Source organism: Anopheles stephensi, chromosome 2 (genome assembly GCF_013141755.1).
Source record: "Anopheles stephensi strain Indian chromosome 2, UCI_ANSTEP_V1.0, whole genome shotgun sequence".
Lineage (NCBI taxonomy): Eukaryota > Metazoa > Arthropoda > Insecta > Diptera > Culicidae > Anopheles > Anopheles stephensi.
This window is the reverse complement of record NC_050202.1, coordinates 3,000,245-3,021,496: the sequence shown is the minus strand read 5'-3', so window position 1 is coordinate 3,021,496 and position 21,252 is coordinate 3,000,245. Positions and strand designations below refer to the sequence as shown.

The 21,252-nt window shown below is 46.8% G+C and overlaps 1 protein-coding gene across 2 annotated transcripts in view; it reads left to right on the top strand.

The window, feature by feature from the left end:
- Positions 1–21,252, top strand: part of LOC118517627 (ecdysone receptor) — a 153,116-nt gene that overhangs the window by 87,662 nt on the left and 44,202 nt on the right. The window contains exon 3 of one of the 2 annotated variants that reach the window (XM_036063938.1): positions 11,276–12,777. The exons of the other annotated variant lie outside the window; for it this stretch is intronic. Within the exon in view, the coding sequence (XP_035919831.1) occupies positions 12,261–12,777 (517 nt within the window). The 5' untranslated portion in view covers positions 11,276–12,260. The remainder of the gene's footprint in view (positions 1–11,275; positions 12,778–21,252) is intronic. 2 annotated transcript variants of the gene reach the window in all.

Genomic DNA, 21,252 nt, shown 5'->3' with positions numbered 1-21,252 from the left:
CGCACTCTCACACGCTTCTCCTTTTTTCACCCTTCTCAATAGTGCATTTGATATGCCTCCTGGTTTCTTCGTCTTTTTTCGTGCCTCACTCACACCGAAGCAACACTCTTGGCAGCATCGTTACATAGTAACCCAGATGCAACTCACCATTTCTAAACCCATCGTGAACGTTGCCTTCGTGTGTGTGTGTGTGCGCTCGTGTGTTTCACTTTTCTAATGCAACTGCATCGGCACAGGCTCGGTGCGTTGTGTGGGCTAGTGTGAGTGAGGGAAAACATGGGCACATGAGGCACAGCGTGAAGAAAGCATAAACAGGGGTGAGATGGGCCGTGAAAATTGGAAACATAAAAACTCATCAATGGGATGTGAACTATTAGGAGGAATTTGGGATTTGGAAATAGTTTTCCTTTTCCCTTGAATGTGAAATTTGATACCAGCTCTACTAACTTGTATTTTGACAGCTGTCAGTCAGTTGTACAGCTGGTTCGAGGCTGTTATTTTCAAAATTCAAAATTTTTACTAAAGATGGCTTGTGGAATGTGTCTGTTTTTTAATTAAACTTAAGTATTTTTGTTGTAGAAGAGTGCGTTTAATAATTAACAAAATAATTCATAAGTCTCCATTGCATTACACAAACATATAAGACTGCTGATGTGTTTCTCCCTTTAAAAAAATAGATTCATATTCCATGTAATTCAATTAGGGAGAAGAAAAACCCAGTCTCCTCATAGCAGAATAGTTAAGCAAAACCCTCGCAAAACATTAGCATTGTGCTTGCTGGTTTGAATATTTGCTGCATCAAAGCGCGTTTGAATCTACTTTTCCGGGTGTGAGTTCTGCAGGTGCTGCTACCGTGCGAAACTGCCGCGACCCGGGGTCGTTGGTGGAAGATGGCGGAGGAGAGATCGGAATAAATTTAAATAATGTTACCTTTCGACACGCGGCCAAAAACGAGACTCATTCCCCGCGACAAGGATTCGATTTGACGGGGTCTTTTGCCCACACGAAACCGAAGAATTGCATTGTGTTACTACAGTGCGTGTAAGCGATTGAGAGCTGACATATAGCAGCCCCCCCACCCGTATTTCGGGGGTTTGTATGCTCTGTGGAAAAGCGTCAAAGCGTTTTTGCATAATGTGGGACAGGACTAAAATTGGAAATATGTTTTCTTGGAAGCCTTCAGGTAAAGGTGGGCCAGTCTAGGGAAAGGTGCAAATATATGAAAGAGGCGGTCGAAAAAAGGATGTAGAGTTTCCTCGAAAAAAGAAATAGGTAAAGAAAATGATTACAATGTGTGTGTGGCTCAAGCCTGGAAATGGGTCAGAAAAACACATTCAAAGTTCGGGAATCACGGTGTATTGCGTAAGTGGTGGAATAGATTAAAAAGCGATTTAAAATTAAATGTATTTATGGAGTTTGCTCATGGATAAATATTTTCATTTGTGGGAAAACATCTACTCACTCGCCTTTCGGATGGTTTTTCGTCTCATATCATAACATTTTCCACAAGATAAACAAACCACCGCCGCTCGAGGGTGGCAGCAGCGTAAGTGCGTCTAGGCGACGCATTTTCCAATCGCCTTTCATTCATGAAACCACTCAAGTAGCGCAAATTTGTATTGCGAAAGCCCACACAATTGGCTGTGGTGTGTGGCATCGGTGGTGGTGGTGGTGAGGTTTGGTGGCGTTTTCTTTCCATTCGGAAGCAAGGACATTATTTTCTTCTCCCGGCCGGTCGGTCGCTTGTTATTGCGACACACCAAAAGTAGGCCAATATGGGTGTTTGATAATGTTTTGAAATTGTATCGGAGATTGACGATAAAGTGATGTTCAAAATGGCGTTCATTGTAAGAATGTTATATGTAATAATTAATTTATACATTAGCTGTTTAGTTTGACAGTGATGGCTTAAAGTAGATTGTTAAAGAAATATGTACTTTAATAATCCTGCCACTGTTCTACATACTCCGTACAATTATGCTAACATAAACTGACAGCTCGCTCGCCTATTCCGCGACACCCCACAAGAACTCTCGCACATGACCGGCAAAATGAAATCGAAAAAATAAAACCATGTCAGGTTTATTTTCAGTTTGCGCACCATTACCATTCGCCGGCATTCGCGGTCAAGTTTAGACTGTTACCTTTCCTCCTGCTCCTCTTCTTCGCGCCCGCCAAACGTCTCCGTTGACTGGCTCTGTCTGTCGATTGAAATCAATGTCAGGCTTACGCACACGACGACCAGTGCCAGCGGGCCTCCCAAAACCGAGAGGTCAACTGGCTGGGGATGACACACGGCCAAACGTGGTACCGACGGCGAGGAAAAAAAAGGTGCAAACACGGTTAAAAAAAAGTGAAACATATTTAAATGAACGCACGCTCGCCCCGAGTATCATAAATTATAGGCAAAGGATCTCAGTCAATGTCAGCCGTCGGTGTGACCGGTGTCTCTCGCCCTCGTTGTGCGAATTGTGTGAATCATTTGATTCACGCTAAACAGCACCGAAAACGATGGAAATCGTCATTTTAATTTTATGTTCTGCTTTGAAACATAAACTACACGGATGTGTGAACGCTCATCGGCTTTGTAGTTGCTGTGGTTGCTTCATATTTTATGACCACTCTTTTATGACACTTGTAACAGGTATTAAAGAAAATTTTATTGGACGGCAAAACGGGATGAGATTGTTCGGGTGGAAGTATGTTATAAATAGTTTTAACTATGGCACCTTTGAACCACTCAGAATAAATTTGCGACACATTCAATCATAGTTTGAGCAGCACTTAAAAGTCAATCTTGAAGGATTTGTTCCACTGTCATGCTCCGGGTTGAAACAAACACCAAAGATTCAATTTCTACCACCCGAAAAGGTGAATCAAACCTATCATAGCTCGAACAGCAGCCCATCTAAGCACCGTGGAATTGAAAATCTCTCGTGGTGGCAGAAAAACCGATTGCCTTCTCTTTTAATCAATTCTACAAGCACATTGAAGGGAACGGCGACGGATTGCTCATTTCCAGCTCTTCCAGAATCGTTTGTTTTGTTCATCGGGCTTTTTTTTATTTAATGCTCTACGATCGCTTCGCTCTGCATCACTAATGATATGAAATTTCCTGGAAAACGCATCGTAATAGACGGAGAGATGAGAAAAAAAGAAACCATCGAATCAACGACCATGCGGAAACACAGGGGTTTTGCCCTGTGGCAGAGGGAGAAGATTAAAACAGAACACGGAAAGTATACACTGCCGCGCAAGATGGATCGTCATCGCTGTGTTGCGTTCTTCTAAACAGAAAGGAAAAGAAATCCCGGCCAAGGGCAGAAAAAAGAGCATCAAACACTCTGTATTCACACACGTGTGAAGCTCATAAGCGAGGTGAATTAAATGAAGAATGGACTGCTCTTCTAGTAGTAGAAGGAGACACCGAGAGAAGCAGAGACACAAATAATAACAAAACACAACCCGTTGTTGTGTTGGTAGGATATGATGGAGGCTTTCCCATCGTTAAATTGGGTGGAATAGAAATTGCTCCTTTTTATTGCTACGATTCTGTGTTTTAATAGACTGATAATGCTCAAAAGGAAAATTCCCGACAAGTGTAGAACTTTTCACGAGTAATTTTACCCCTCCATAAGGCCAAGTAATCGATTAAAGCTCGTTTTTAAGGGGTTCGTCGCTTAGCGCCCCAAAAAGTGAGTCTTTTGTTTTTATTCCCTTTCTCTCGCGCTCCATATGTTATTTCATAATTTTGGGAAAATTCTTACCTTCTGACCACCCTTGTGGGCCTTGAGCAGTGCGTTCGTGTGCGTGCGTGCGTTTTCTTGTTGTGTATTAGTCATACAATTCGAACACAACCACACCAATACATCCGTGCACTGGTTGAATGCTTCCTCAGGAAATTCAACCTTCAGGTGATGTTTAGAAACCGTGCTGCGGTGTGTATACACATCTATCTAGGAACGAGCCCGTGTGCGTAAAGCACTGTTCCGGTTACGCTATGCGTAACGTGAGCTCACCTGCGTGCGTGAACGCAAGACAGAAAGGGAAGATGATCGTTCGGGGTTGTTTCTTTCTTAAGCCGCTTCTTCAACCAGGTAGAACGCGAAGCATTCTTCAAAGATGATTTGAACGCTTGTTTTTTTTTTTCTTCCCTCTCAGAAAACCAGCAGATGATGGAGGAGGATTTGTTATGTTCCTTTTCATACACAAATGTGTGTTCCTGTTTGATTCGCAGTTTGTGTTGTGTTTTTTTCCCCAGTTTTAAAAATATGTTAAGAATTGAAATTCCCAACTACGCTTAGGCTGCTTTTGGGCAGAGTAGGACGAAGCATGTAAACCCTCCTCCTAAGCCTCGCGCTGCCTCTCGTGGGCCCTCTCGCGTGTACCGCAATCTCCAGCGGGTTCGTCGCTTACGCTTAAGGTTGATGGTTGGCATTAATTGTATGTTCAGATTTTAATACGTTTCGCCGTTGTCCCTTTTCGTTGCTTTCCGAAGCTGCTGCTTCAAGAAATTCTAAATAGCTCGCAGCGCAGAGAGTTCTCGGTTGCGATGGTGTGCGTCGTACGGAACCAACGTTTCCCCATCGTCGTACCCCGTGTATATGGTGGCACTTGTGCGTAAGAAAATGCTACGGATATCGGAGGGAAAAAACCGGTTTGGTCGCTCGATGATACGAGCGCACTGCTGGTCTAGCGCTAACAAACGCGACCCACCGCACCATTAGCGTTTCCTGCCTCCCTGCCCTCCTGCTCAGCCCGCTGCCCATGCTCTAACTTCGAGCAACAGCAACTTCTCGACCTGAAGACTTTGAAAACCTTAAAGTAAAAAAAAACAGAAACACACCGCACACATCCTCATCGGTTCATCTCCTCGGCGTGTTTTGATGAAGAAGTTTCGATTTCATTCGTAAGAGGACCATACAGGAGGAGAGAAAAAGAAGGTGAAAAGATGGTGAAGAACGAAGAACGGAAAGGGACTAAAATCATAACAACAACGTGATCTCTCGTGTGTGCTCTGGTAGGTTCCTCGGTGACGGGGTGGGATGAGAAGGGAAGGATTTTTATTATTGGATCATGAATCTTTCGGCAGAGATATTATGCAGAGATCAGCCGAGGATCATCAAGTCGTTGTGCTCGTGAGAAAATGCTTGGACCCCCCCTCCAAAAGGCGCACACTATACGATCAAGGTCAAGCAAAAGGATCACCCATAAATAAGGTGTTATCCAAGTTCCAAAACGTGTTAAACTATTTTCAGGCAAAGTTTTGGGGGATTTTTTCGCTCGAGATTGCATCTATTTTATTTATTTCATGCAGACACAGACTCACACTCCAGCTATTTCAAAGTCACCGTCCTTGAGCGAGATCTGTGTGTATGTCAGAACACCGGTTGGAGAGTCTTTATAGCATCCGCTTTTTGGTGGTTTCTTTTCGTCCAGTCCGCTATTCCACCTGTTTTTGTTTTGTACAATTTTCCAAACCATAAGGAACTTGTTGGCTTTGGTCCTAGAGCATCCCCTGAATAGAACCAAAAATGTAGGAAGATCTCAAAGCTGATCATCAAGCCATCTAGTCATAATTACAGATCTCCCCATACACGATGCCATTCGCTGATTTAAAGTGGCAGTCGAAATAATTTTGCATAATACAGTCTCCCCCCCCCCCCTACATCGGGCCATAATTTGCCCGCGAATGTGTATCTATTCTGGTGGTTCGAACAAGCTCCGGGCTAAGTCGCTTATCGATGAGCGCGCACTGATTTGGCGGCGCTTTTGTTTGAAAAGGATGAGTGATGGGTTCCCTTTTCGTTGGTGTTGTGGAGCAATGAACCTGCTGCGAGCTCCAAATAACAGCGCACCGGTTGATTATCATATTTTATTGAAGCTCAAAATTTGTATGCAAATTTTTTTCACTTCAGAACAATGGTGCTCCAAGGCTGCGAGAATTAAAAAGCGAATAATAGAGAGTTTTTTGGAAAATCCTCCTAAGATCTCCAATAAATTCTTCAAGATTTTTTTTTTTTTGTTTTGTTAGACACGCACCTAATGTCTGAAGCGAAGAATTTGAAGACGATCGGACATAGACATCTGGAACGTGAGATAACCGTTGCTCGAACGTGCGGGTGATCGTCGCAAAAAAATAAACTAAAGTCACGTAACCCTTTTACTCACGACACGTCTGTCTGCAAGGTTGCCGTCGCCGTGGGTTTTGAGTATGTGGCCCTGAGCCCTGATCCAGTCTATGTCCCACACCGGGGTCGGTGTTGATTAGTCAGAGTTGTTCCACAATCGTGATTAGTCTAGCGCAGCGGAGTGTCTCAAAATGCGGGTTAGTAGAAAGGGGGAACCACGGTTTGAAAAGCCCTCTTACGCTCACAACTGGAGCACACAAACAACCATTACGACCGAGCGTCCTCTAAGGCAAAAAAGGGCAAACCTCTACTTTGATCAGCCTAGGAGGCTAGGAGGCTATGGGGCACACGCTGCTTCATCGCATATTCAAACACCCGCAGGGTTTTTTGCACTTTCGCACCTTCGAGTGAGCTGATGGAATTGCCCGTTGCCCGTGGTATAAACAGGTGACAAATGTCTAAAAAATGGGCGAAACAGGAGCTACCTTGCACCTCTTTCGGTACGCGATCGTACGCGGTGTCATAGTTTGCGTTTACCTAGCGTTTAATTTATAACGCTTCTTTCCCCGATTGTGCATAGTCAGACGACGAAGGGGTGCTGCACTATTATGCATCGTGCCGCTCGATGCAGCTGAGAACTTCGTACCACCATCACCACCCAACAAAGGTTATGAAGGCAGAGCGGGCCCTTTAAAAAAACAACAACACCCCCTCCCCTCATTCCAGTGCCAGTTTCTGAAGAGAGGGCGCGCGTTGTGTGTAATGGAATTCTGCACGAAAGTTCAACGGTCGGACAACGGCGCCGGTTGCGTGTTTATCTGTCGGTGGAAAGGTGGGTTACGTTCTCCGGCGCAGTCTTCTAGCCTGGTCCCTGTTCAACCAATGGGAGGCTCTCCCGCATTTATGCTGGTTCTGGTTGACCGTGTAGGTAGAGCGCAGCATAAGTAGCGCAATTTATGATGACCATGAACTTGTGGGTACACCGCTTCGGTTGGGACGGTGGGAGATACTCCAGCCCGGTGTCTCACGTGTCCTTCATGGTTCAGGTGACGTCCTCGAAAAGTTCACCGACTTTGCGGGAAGTGTTGTGCAAGCTTGCGTTTCTACAGGCTCGGACGTTCCCACAGGAGACATGGGCTAGGGTTCCGCACGGATTGGAATGTTTTTATAGCGACGTGTTAGTTTTATAGCACCTTCCATGGTGCTCAGATGATGGGGATAGAATTCTTCGTAGAAATTTGACTCCCCTTGTGTGTTGGTTCTTCTTGACGTGTCGCTCGATTCATCTCGGCCTTACAAGGATACGTACGGTGAACCATCACACGACCGACCGATCGATCGATTGCAATTTATGACACTTTGCTAGATCTCTCGCCATAATATCCATCCTTCATGTCCGGGATAATGATTTGAATGTCAGTTTTTTATGACACCAAGAGAGCCTCCGTTGAACACGTTTACGACACGGAGCAACATGATCGTATTTCATCCATTCCATGCAGATGATGTTCGCTTACTCTTGGCGGCACCATCGGGCGAAGGAATGAAATAAGGAAAAGGATTATTATGGAGCGTCCTATCAATATTTAAAGGCAAGGTTTTTTTTTACTTCCAAAGTTTGACAAACGAATCAGAAGAAATGCATTCTTTCAACCGGAGAATCCATTAAGGGGCGCGGTGTGTCCAGCTAAGATTCGTGCACGTCTAACTGTCATGGTTGAGATGTCGATTTATTTATTGCTGCTCCCCTTTCTAAACATACATCGCTCGTTATCCAATTTATAGCAACGAATCACTTTCAATTGGGGGCTTGCGATTTCATTCAACTGTTTTATATTCCACCTAGACGACTGATTGAGATGACCAACTGATGGTCCTGTCCAAGTTCTCGACATTTCCTCAAACTGTTCCTCCAGAATTGGGGGATCAAGTATGGATAGCTGATGTTTAATATTTTATTTTTTACAAATATTACCTCCATAACGGACACCCCTCATCCAAACCTGCTGACAATTAAAGTAAAGCATGTTTGATTGCTTCCGGGCATCGTGTGAAACCTAAAGTTTAATAGTCATGCTGGAATTTTAAGTAAAGATCCCGATATCCCGATAGCAGCGCGCACCGTCACAGCGATCTGAAGGAATGCTCCCCATCGAGTAAACATCGCCCGTAGCAGCCGTACTGCTGTTTGTCCCTGAACGCGTTCCTTCACACGGGGACGGTTGCCGGGATTTTTAACTGTCAATGCGCCTCGCCTCTCGCTTTCGGTCGCAACCTTGATGAAGGCGATGCAATAAGAGAGTGCCTGCACGGTGCCAGCTCACCAGCACTTGCACTTCTTGCGGCCACCCGTAACTGAGATGCAGGCACGACGCCGCTTTTGCTTTCTCCGTTTCCCGTTCGCCGACATCGCTTATCGTCGTGAGAGCCGCCAGTCGAGTCGTGTGGCGGCTTTAGTCGGGACTCCAATTTCGCTGGCCTGATGATAGCGCGCGGAGCAGCATGTTGGTCGGTTGGTACACACATATGTGCAGTTCGTTTCAAGTCGCGACGCAAACAACACCCTACCATTTGACCCCACACCAGTACGCCAGACAACATCGACCGGACCGGAGGATGACAAGTTTGAGCAAACGGAAAGAAAAGGGAGCGAAAAAAAAGTCGCTTCATTTTAATAAATCGCTATTTGTTAGTCTCGGTCGGGCCGTAGAAATCTAGACGAATGGACCTGCGTTGGAAGGGCGTGAGGAGGAGGACCTGCTGCTGGTTGCAAGAAGTCTAGTTCTCTGCTCTTGCTTTCTGATTACGTTTTCAGCTTCGTTAGGGAAACGGCTTTCGTCCAACCACGCCAAGGTGCATGTTAGATTCCCGTGTCGTTGCGCTATCAGTAATCGATGCATCTCTGCTTTGCCTTTGATGACGTTGATGGCGGCATCGAAATCATTGTACAAACAGTTAGAAAAGACACTCCACTTTAGGCCTGTGCCGCCTGTTTCTTTGATGCAGTTGAAGAAATTGAGGAAGTGGATGCGAAGAAAAAGGTGGTTTAGAATGACTCGTAGGTTTATTTTCTTCTCGCCCCCCAAAATTTGACCAACAATTTTCAATTTATTGGAGCAGTATGAAGGAAGTGTCAGCAAAATATATACACTCTAATATATAAAGCCACATTTTATCCTCACTGTTGGATTGAGTAACACAATACTCTCGTGGCCAATTCCACGGAATCAGGATGATAAATCCCCTGGACAAAGACGTAGCCTTCGTAATATATAGGTTATTAGACATCTGATCCCGGATTTGTACATGCATGGTAGGTAATAATGAGGTTACGATAACCTCAGCCCCTTCTATGTTTTACGTGCAGTTAGTTGATTAACCAATCGCCAAGGATTAAGAGGCACTATCTTGCAATCTCACCCTACCCCATGACTATGCTCACTAGCACAACTTGTCTTAAGGCCCTCCCGTAAGCATCTTTGTTACTTGCGTTGGGGAACCTGTCCGTGGAACATGTTGTTTGCTGGTGAGATTGATGGGGTAAGCTTGAGGGTTGTGGTGGAATGATGAAGCCAGCTCCACCCTTTTCCCCCCGTTCCCGTTTCCAGGTCCCAGCCGGGATTGAATCTGATACTTTTTTTCCCCAACTCTCTTGCGCGTTTAGTATCTCTTATCGCTTATCAATTCACCGGTTGGCCTAGTTTCGTTCTCGGGGGCTTTTGTTGAACCGGGCGGCGGCAGCTCTGATAAGAGAATCGTTCGGGCCCCGGGCCAACCATCCCGGGAAGACTTTATTCCCTTTTTCGCCATCCAGCTGAAGGGCGTACGTGGTGATTGTCTTACGGTGCAGGGTTCGTTGATTACTTGGCGCGCTTCGCCGCAGAAACGTCCAACGTTAGATGGTAGATTGTGGTCAGTTAGCTCTGGTGCAAGTGTTTCCAATGCAGTCGAATCGAAACTATCCAACGAAAAACATTTTCCTTCTCTATCCACATACGCACGCAGCGGCGTGTAGCTCACGGAGCAACAGGTACCTCGCCTTTCGCAACAGGTTACCTTTTTGTCGATATTATCTTTGGCAATTTTGCTCCAGAGTCTGTCTAAGGTTCCTTCTCGCATCTTCGCGCTCACACGCCGGAGAGCACAAAAACAAAACAAAAATGGGGAAAAGCAAATGCCAAAAGCGAAAAAGGCAACAATCAGGATAATGAACGATACCGGGGACACACGGCATGTTGGAGGGCACGAAAAGAGACGCAAACAAACAAAAAAACTATACATACTTTGAGGCAAAAGCAGAGGCAACATCGTTTCACCGATTGACCATGATATCCACCAGGCGACCGGACCGGAATCTTCGACGCGAAACAGGCACGAAAGCAGAGGCAACAAAAATATCCTGTTGCTTTTGTGTCAGAAAAGTGAAGGGAAATTCCAGCACACATACACGCACACGCACACCATGTAGCACCCGAGGTGCCTGGCGGGGTTAGGTGTTCGTTCAGTGACGTGACGCGGCGGTTCGAATTCTGAGCCCAGGTTACACTTGTTACCAGCGGCGGCGGACATGAGTGTGCTGCATGAGGTTGATCTTGTTCCTCCAGGGTTCTCGTTCCCGGCAAATTATAGAACGGTTGGTCCCTAAGCTCCAGGAATATCGGTCCCAGGACCGGTTCGGACGGTTGCTGGCTCTTGGTTGATTGAGACAACTTACTGGTATTGACGGGAGTGAGAATCAGGGCGCAAAGCCTAAGTGACATTCTTTGACGTCCCGAGTCGTGCCCCGTGCCGATGGTTACAATGTTGACGGTGGAGGGGCCTACTAAGCTTTTGCTTAGTAAGGGTTACAGTATCAAGACACGGTTGTCAGAAACGATTTTGATGCCATTCAGTTTTTTGCTGGAGACGCTCGAAAGTGATACAGATATTCGAAGGTGTTAATGTCATTTTATAAAACTTGTTGCAACACAAGACATCCCGAACCTAATCGTTGCTTCTTCTTCGAGAAACACATCAGCAGTTATAGTTTGTGTACGCAGTGGTGTGACGTGGACCATCGCGAATTTCAACTAACCATGTCTTCAATTATTCTTTTCCCCGTGTGTGCGTCCATTCGGCATCGTGCAAATTCTTTTACCCAACAGAATTAAATTACCTCCCAGTGCTTAACATACAGTGGAACAGTCTAAAGTGAAGGCGATCCTTTGTGATTGCGTGTGAGATATAGGTAGGACTGCAGTTCTCTTCAACGCCAGCGTGTCCGGAAGGCACAGCATGAAACTGCTCGGGAAGCGCAGATACTACCCGTCAACAGCAGCACCATCAGCAGCAGCAGCAGTAGTACTACAACTTGCAAATAAGCACACGGTCCAGCTGCCTCCAGGAGGTCCGGAACACCAGAACGGTGGTGCGATCTGTGACGCCGTTCGTTTCGTGCGGTGATCTAACGTTCGAGAACATGGCGGCCGCTGTGTGAGAAGTTGCGTGATATACGGTGCGATACATGCGATAGTGAGATATATGTGCCACAGTGAGTAGTGGGCTCTGGGATCTATTTCAGCAGTAGTGGAGCCAAGTGAAGGTTATTAACAAAAAGAAAAATATCTTAATAACAGGCGTGTGGAGAAGTGTTTATAAGTTAAAGGAAAGTAGTGTGATTAAAGGAGATTCTTAGCATAATAGTGCAGCTCACTGTTGATCAGTAGTGTGCGAATAGATTATCCACGACGGTTTGGATATAGTGGAAAGCAGCGCAGTGTGTGTACAGCGTTATACAGCTCGACTCTTTGGCCTTTGCGTTGTAGTGGGGAAGTTCTCTCGGTTAACGACAGTTGCTGTGGCAAGATTGGGAGAACTCCTGCCGCTACTCAACCTCAACTTCTCGACCTCAATATAACAACAACAACAACACAAACCAACGGTACAAACGCTTCAACCTCCGTCGAGAGTACCTCCAGAATAAGGCTTTCGGTAGTATTTGACCCTGCAGGATACGGGCTCGAATCGACCACCCCGAAGCCAATTCTTTCACCTCATCTAACCTCAGCGGACAGGAAGCAAGGGAGGATCAGTAGCTTGTAAGACAGATTGCTATAGTAGGCTAAGGTGCGAGAGTTCTAACCCAGCAAAATGATGAAAAGAAGGTGGTCCAACAACGGGGGCTTCACCGCCCTGCGTATGCTGGACGAGAGCAGCTCCGAGGTGACGTCCTCTTCCGCGGCGCTAGTTATGTCACCGGGCATGACGATGTCACCGACGTCACTCGGCTCACCGGAGTACAACGATCTCGAACTGTGGGGCGCCTACGATGAGAACGCGTACAACGGTCATAGTGTCCTGTCGAACGGGAACAACAATCTCGGCGGCGGTGGCTGTGGAGCGGTCGCCGCCAACCAGCTGCTCATGAACGGCATCATGAACGGTGGCAACAATCTGAACGGCATGATGAACGGGATCGGGCTGGGGCCGGGTTCGGTTGGGCCCAACGGTGCCGGGCAGGCCAGCACCAATCAGATCCAACAGTTCGTGGGCAACCTGATCAACGGTATGAACCACTCGCAGACGATCATCCCGCCACTGCCATCGATCATCCAGAACACGATCATGAACACGCCGCGCAGTGAATCGGTCAACTCCATTTCGTCAGGTAAGTGTTTTGGGATGTCAGAATGGCACGCTAATGTGTCATCAAACTGGGGAAATTTAGAGTCACACGGACACTTCACCATAGTGTGTCTTTCGTCCTTGGCTGCGTGTCTGTTCATCATCACAGCTCAGGTCACCCAGGTACGAAGATCGCAATGTCTGACTGGGGAATTCCTGGCCATCTCGGCGATTCTTACTTTCATTGACCTACATTCGCCTGCGAATGAGTAAAGGTGTGTGTGTGTTTTTATGATGTTACGACGGATCATTGTCGTCACATCGTTGTAGGCAGCACGTCATTCGCGCCACCCTCCTCCATTGAAGGATGATTAAGCATGCGGCGTTTGAGCACAACCTTGCCCGCCGGAACTTACAGATAACGACAGCTGCAGCAACGGTGTGTTTTGCTGTTCCTGCTCGTCAAAAGATGAAAGCTACTGTCATGTTGGAAATCGAAGTTCATATCTCAATGCGATTATGCGTCGCCTGACACACATTCCAAGCATTAGTATCAAATTCTACATCTTTTCGGTTTTTGCAATCAGCATCAACCGCCTATCGAAACTCGTGCCTCGTTGCCATTACATCTCGAGCAGTGTCAACTTTTATTGGCCGCAATAAATTATCCTCTCGCTGCAGCGTGATGGACCTATGTACGGTGACATTTCAACAAGTCAGCCAGGCATCCCGCGCGTTACTGGCAGGTATCTCCTCTCCTAGCCTGGGTCCTGGGTCCTGCTTGGGACAAATATTCTCAAGTACGTGTGTGTGATTTTGTTTTTCTTCTCCGTTATGAAAGTGGTCTCCAAAATATATATAAATCGTTCCCTTAGTTCCCGCCGTGGTTTCTAAGCATGCCCCGAGCGTCCGAATTGGAGTGTTGGAGGTGGGTTATAAATTGATCATAAATTATGTTACCAATGGCGGACGGTTTGACGGTGGCGAAGGAGGCGACACACATAATAGCAGCCACTCTCCGGACCCTTTTTGTGTTGACGAATCTGCTCTTGACCTCAATTTCTGGCAACGCGCAAAGAACATCTTCTCGTGTGTTTTCGGGACGTGATGTTCGCTTGGCGGTCAGATGTGTTGCTCGCATTAGAAAACAAAACCAGCCATCACATCTCGCTGGTGGGTGTCCAGTCCAGTTTGAGGCAGTGTGTGGGAGATTGCGCTATGTTTTGATGGGGGTCGGCAACGACCCGCGTCGAGATGGGCGTTGGGTTGTGTGTGTGTGTGTGTGTATTCTAATCTCTGTATGCCACCGAACCGAACGGTTCGGGAGCCCTGTAATAATGCTTGCACTCTCACACGCGATGCGTGACCGTTTTGGCGTGGTGCGCGTGTTACACACGACACTTGCGCGAGTTTATCAACGCGTTTTCTAGGTCAGCCCCAACCACCAACACGGTCAGTATTCGCGGCATTCATACAACCGTCTGTATGTGTTTTAAAATGCTGAGACGTCCCCATCAGCACGATTACCTTCTCCTCCCCCTCCCCAACACTGCACGACCACAGACGCAAGTGATTATCACACAACAGCACACAGAGACAAGAAACCATACGGGGCACGCTGCTATCGAAGTTGGGTTGGTGGCGCTATGCTTTTTTAATACTGAGGCATATTTTTCAGGGTCACCAACGCTTGTCAAGATTTTTGCGAGTGTGGTTGGGGTGCTTTTTACATCAACTGACGGGAGAAATGCGTCATTCCAGATTGGAAAACAGTCGAATAACCCTTTTTTCGGCGAGAAAACTTTGCTCAGTTACTGAAAGACGTGATTAGTTTGGAATTAGTGCCACGTATTTTCTCTAGAAGCGTCCAAGAAATCACTATCTCCCATAAACTTCCCAACTGTCACGCCGCCCAAATCTAAGATTCGACCGGAGTAACCATTCAAGGTTCATTAGCGTTGCCTTCGAATGCTCCCCCTAGTTGTCGTTTGGGAAGGACGATTAAATAAACCCACCGATAACGTGCCGTTCGAATGTTATTGTTGGGGTTTTCTTTGCTGAGTACGTTCTCATCCTAAGGTCAACTATAAGCTTCCTTCTCGCTGCAGGGTGCGTACGTGAAGAAACTACCACCACCAACACCGGAAGCAAAGCCAATAGCGCGTATTGTTGTGTGGCGAAGCAATGCGTTCTATCAGAGTCACATATGAATGGGAAGTTATTATTTATGAGAGACCCAATTCCGTTCGCGGCCAGTGGTGTATAAGTTTTTTTTGGAGATACCTTGACGCGCTTTGGACGTCTAAATTCCTGCTTGCTAGAACCTCTTCGAAACTTATCAATCAATTTGATAAAGTCGTCATTACAGAACCCGCTGTACGGTTGTGTCTATTGGTGAGCCACATGACAGCTCCATAATCCCACCCTCTCTGTTCAATGACACATATGGGACGCCCGCTGTTCGTAGTGTTTTGCTGCCCTATTGTAGTTGCCCATTGTCGTATCGGGGCGCATCTGAAATGAGGTTAGCTTTGAGCCAATTTGATTAAATGATTACCCTCATTTCTTTGGGCGTTCGAGTGTTGCTTTTTTTTTATTTCTACTTCCACCCTCTGCACAATGTCCACGGGAGGCTCCCTTCGGTGAGATGTTGTCATCTGCATTTATAGGTCAAGGAAGGAGAGACGGAGGACACTGAGGACTAGCTGGAGCTCAAGTTAAATATCCATAGCGATAAATAGTGAAAGTGCAATTGGACAACACTACGGACATCCGGACGTCAAATGATTTCTTGGGAAATCGAAGCTATCGTCCAACTTAATTCCTCACTGACTTCCTTTCCTCACTCCAAAAACCGCATTCCACTTGGTTCATAAATGTTGTTTTGTGACTTGTCGGGGTGGCTTGTTATCAGGTGGCTGATTTTCGCGTTTTTACCCCTCGCACGTGTGTGTATATGTGGCAGCCTCTATTACACACTTCCCATTTCCTGTTCGATGTATTTGTTGCTACACCCTAATCTAACCAAGCCCCAGGCCCCGCAAACACAGTTTGTTTTTATTCGCATTTTTCAAGGGCATCGGCATAACATTGCGGTGTAACAATTGCCTGTGGGGCTTCACCACCCACCACCCACGCCGATCGCTTCCGAATCGGTTTAGGAGGCATGCTGATAAAAACAATATGGAGCACAACACACTGTGCACAGTGTGGGGCTCGTAAATAGAGCGGAACTCCTCCTTTCTAAACCTGCCCGGTAAACCTCAGGTGTGCTGCTTTGTGTGACAAAAGGAGGAAGAAGAGTGTATAAATGTTCATTGACAAACAACTCATCGAAGACACACAAAAAAAAAACAACAAACATGTCCGCCATGAAAAGAAGGAAATTGCAACGTACTAAACACCCGCATTTCACCACCCTCTCCTCTACACACTCTGTGTGTGTGTGTGTGTGTGTTTGTGTGTTTATGTGTCAAGGTTTTATGGCGAAGGTCCTGCTGCCCTTAATTTTTAGGCCCCAACGCCCAACCCCATCATCATCCCACCCGAAATGGTTTGGCGTAAAAATTCCTCTGTCTCTTTACCGGGCCAAACTGCACACACGGATTGCATCATTTGGCGTTTGGCCAAATTTGCCTTCGTGTGTGTGTTTTTTTTTATTATTTTTCCTTTTAAATACCTCCTCACACCAAACGCTTTACTACCGTCGGCCACTGTGTGGGATGGGTGGCTGGGTGGTGACGCATCGCTGGGAGGAAAAAAAAACTCTAATACACACGCGATCAAGCCAGTAACAGCAGAGACCGGTCAGTTATTTGGTCATCTTGGCACGAGCAGCATGGTGATAAAGTTCAATGCCCATGCTGCTGAACTACACGGACGCTGCAGTCTTTTTTTTTCTCGGTGCGTTGGTCATGATCTTACGCGAATGGGACAGTTTAGTTTCTTGACCTTTAACCAGTGCTAGGGGTGGGGTGAGGCATCAAGCAAGTAACATAACGCCCACAGTAGCGTGATATTGACCCACAATGATCACTTTTCATTTCACAAGTAGATTTAAGTTGACAGAAACCTAACATTTGTAGTAGAATAGAATTTTAGAGGTTTTGAAACACCAAGGATGTCTTGGAACTTGTGGTGTAATTGAGAGAGCAATAATAGCAGGAAGCCATAAGTGATAGGCTATGAGCTCTGGATGCTGTTGTTTCAAACAAGAGAGCGAGGACTCGCAGCACTACAACCTCCAGAGCAGTCCTCCTCCAAGCAGTTGAAGCTACTTCTCCAAGAACCAGTTGATCACGGAAACCCCATTAGAACATTGGCTTAAGCAGGTCGAATAATAATTGAGTAACCTGTCGAGTTAGCATCTGTCACATCAGACACAGATTGTAGCTTATCACTTTCTATTGTGCATTTAAAGTCTCCAGACGTCAAATCGCTTGGTGTCTCCAATAATTGGATGCTCCACTGCAAACGAATTCCGCATGGGAAAAATTTGTAATGCATGCTTTCCTATTGCGCAGTTTAAAAACTGAAAGTCCACTACATTCATATCCCGTTCGCCGCCGGATTCCGGAGGAGGGATGCAAAAATCGGATCTCTCTCCACCACGCGTACCGCACTGGCGAAAAGTTCGTCGAACTTTGCTCACCACCAAATCGCGCCACTGGCTGTGTGTGTGCATGTGAATTTGTTGTTTTATCTATCTCCACCGCAGCTCCTGTGGCAGCACTCATTCAACGGCTTCTTCCTCACTGCCTTCACTAAACACACCACCCTCCGAAGTCCCGCGCCGTCCCACTCTCAACTGCACAACTCGCGTTGGCAGTTTGTTGCCTCTTCTAATGCAACGTGTGGCGCAGCGATAAACAAAATGTGCAACAAAATCATCATCTCTTCCGTTGTGTTGTTGGGTTTGAAAGTTTTTAAAAATACCACAATCTCTACCAACACACGCACACACGAAGACTTGATTGCATGACATGGTATGGGACTTTGTGGGAAGAAGAGAAGATGGGAGGACCCAAAGAACGGAACTGCAGTGATGCAACGGGTGTGTGCTGTTACTTTTTAATCCTTATCCGAAAAAAATATTCCATTTGAATGTCTGGGGGGGAAGCAGTGGATGGAGAGTACCGGAGAGGGCGGGTCAGGTTGGAGCAGCCGATTCTGTTTTTGGGGTCAAGTTCGGTACTCGCTGTGTGTGTTTGTGTCCGTGTCTTGGAGAGGGTGGGTAAGTGATCATAATTCGCAACAAAACAACGTAGACGACCTGTTACTACTACTAATGTCTGTTGCCGTCGTATGGTTTTTTTCCTCTACTCCCTACACACTATCTCAAAGTGCCAACCCCATGTGGATGTGGAGGCCGACGGCAAGGAGTTCCGCCGAGGAGCGAGGCAGCGCGCGAGAGAGACGCAAATGAAATAAAACAGCATTTTTACGATGATAAACATTTGCGCGGAGGATTCCGTGGGGTCCCCGAAACAGGGTGGGTGGGTGGGTGGGTGCATGGAGTGAAGCTTCGGGGGTAGAAGCGGATGAAAGAGGGATGGTGGTGCGTTTTTGGGGTGCGCCAGATAGAATGCCGAGACACACGAGCCGGTAGGTCCGCGGGTCCGTGTTTGGCCTTGAAACAATTTTGCCACACCGCACCACACCGCCTCCCCACCTTCATATCGCACACCCTCCCCTTGCACGGACAACTCTCACGGGGTGGCCTAGTGTGCGATTATCATCATCGTCGTCGAATGTCGATTTTCGTGCTGTTGTTTTTTTGCTCTTCTGTTCACTGCCGGGCGTTTGTTGTGTTTTTTTCGGGGTGAATTTCACACACACATCGAGAGACAGTGACACTAGATTTCATTGAGTGGTGTTGGTTTATTTTTAAGCTATCGCGGGGTATGTTTTAACTTTTTTTTAACGTCTCTCAGAGCTCCCAATTTTTCATCTAGCCCCAGGTCTACTACCGTAAAGTCATACAAGAGAGCGAGAGAGAGAGAGAGAAAGTCTTTGAGGTGTCAAGTTGCCGGGAAGGTTCGATCCCCGGTACCAAGCTCGCGACCAGAAGCGCGGGAATGTGTGATGTCGAGAGGAGGAGGACCATTGTCTTATCGCAGTTTTTGGGGCCGATTGGTTTTTGCCCTTTCGACGGGCGGGAAGCAGCAACAGCAGCAGCAGCAGCAGCAGCTATCAATCGGCTCATTTCGCAGCTCCAACAATGAATGTACTGTTTCTGCACGTTTTTTTTTTATTTGGTTTTGTTCGTGCACATACCCGACGCGGGGTGCGTCAGGATTCAAGACTAGGTCACCTCATTTTTGTGTTTCTCATCCGGAGGGATTTTTTTTTGCTTCGTCGACTTCGTTTATTGTTTGATAACCATTACAGGGTGTTTGTTGTAATGTTGTGGGGTATAGAAGCGATAGAAGCTAGGGGAAGTGCGTCAGACGTCCTCGTTTTGGTTTTATCTGTTACAATGCCACCAGCCAGTGACGGGTAATTGAAGATGATCGAACAATAATTGGACCTGTCACGTGTTGGGAGAAAGACGCCAGACAACCAGCAAATATTCATCACTGGGGTACTGCACCTCCAAGTTTAAAGCAGCAAGAACCTAGAATATCTCATTACTTCCTGAGTTCTGCCTGCTCAGTACACTTCACAATTAGGGCAACGGGAAATGGTTTCGACACATCTCTGCCGGACCTGAAGATCGAATAATCGAATGCGTTTGCTCGACTTGATTGATTTAATATCCCGCGTTTAAAAATAGGTCAAGCCCTTTTTAAAAAGCAACTCACCCATACAATCCCGAATGTGTTTGAAGTGTTATAGAAACACAACGCACGTCGACGTGCGTACAACAACGTGTGGTCTACGTGGACACCGGGGGGAACTGTTACGCATGCGTAATTCTCATTTCTCGTGTTGGCCAACGTTAGGCAGCAATGTATGCTACAACGTGTTGTAAGCGCTATAGGAGTCGAGTCGGGAAGATGATGCGGTCCATGGTCAGGAATATGCGCGGGAACATAAATCGGCCAACAAGCGCATAACCAGCAGCGCCGGCGGCACAAATGCAACACGCTTCTGCTGCAACGCGCCACTACCTACACGCGGGAAGATGACGATGGTGGCGCTCAGACCGCTGTGTGTGTGTGCTAATGGGGATGAAGAAATCAGCTTTTCTTTTCGGTGAGGTTCGGCTGAGGCGTGTAAGGCAATCGTTCTAGAAAACGCGTGTGCACTCTCACAACAGTGCGGCGATCGGGCGAACGCCGCCGGGGAAGGGCGACCAGCGAGAGACAGCGATGCAGAGGGCTGTGGTTTCTATTTTTGTGCTGTTTACTAACCGCCGGATGCGGTATGGAACACGCTGGCGGAAGCTCACATCACGTTGGATCGAACGACAACTGAACGAGGTTCCCGATCTTGTGGTGCAGTAGTAATAGAAAGCGTGTGTGTGTGTGAGAGAGAGAGAGAGAGAGAGAGAGAGAGAGAAGAGCGATAGGATGATCGGACAGTGTACAGGAATATTGACAAGCATTGCTAAATGTTTAAAAGAATAGTGTCTTCAGCTAACCTCCATCAAGAATTGAAGATGCTCCATTATGGCCATCTTCGTCAAACTGATGTGGAAGGGATTTTTCCAATATTTCATCATCCTCTTTCCTTCCGACGGAACCGTAACGTAACCCCATCGGCATGTACCTTCCATTTGAGGAGGAAACCCGGCGTTTGCTTTGCGGTTGCGCAGGTAGACCGGGCAAGAGTGCAAGGACGTGCCCCACATTGGACAGGATCTCGCGACTGATCGACACCACCATCCGAGCGTGTGCTGCGCGCGGTTCTACGCTTGTGACTTGTGGTCATACGTCTAGCGTGCACCAGAGAGTTCATTAAACCAAAAATACCGATGTGGTGCTGTGCAGTGTCGCTGCTTACTAATGCCGTGCGGCAAATTGACAGTGCTGGTGATTAGGTGACAACTAGTTTCTTGCGGAAGATGTCAAGCACAACACGTACAGCACTCGGCATCCGCCAATGGCTAGAGGTGGCAAATTTATCAACTAGACGATAAAATGCAAACTAAAGCTGATGCAGGAAGTGGAGTGTCTCGGTAGAGCGTTGGGTGGGATTATTTGTGGCTAGATTTCATCACCTCAACAGTTCACATGGTCCATCGAAATGTGGTTCGAATCGAAGGTTGCCACCACCATCCCATGGACATCTTCATATACGGTGTACTTCAGGCGAAAAAAATATCAACTTGCGCTACAAAAACATGCCCATAAACTACACCTCTGCGCCAAACATTTGCCAACAAAACACACATGCCTGCTGCTCGGGATCAGATTGATGGATGGGCTTCGATTTCTGGAGAAGGTTATTTTCCTTTATTAACTTTCTCCTTTACACCTCTGGAAGTCACCATCATGTTTTTCTTTTCGCCGCTATTGTTTCTTTTGCTAAGTGTTTTTCACGTCGTCCCTCGCCGCTCGTTGCTAGAAATTAT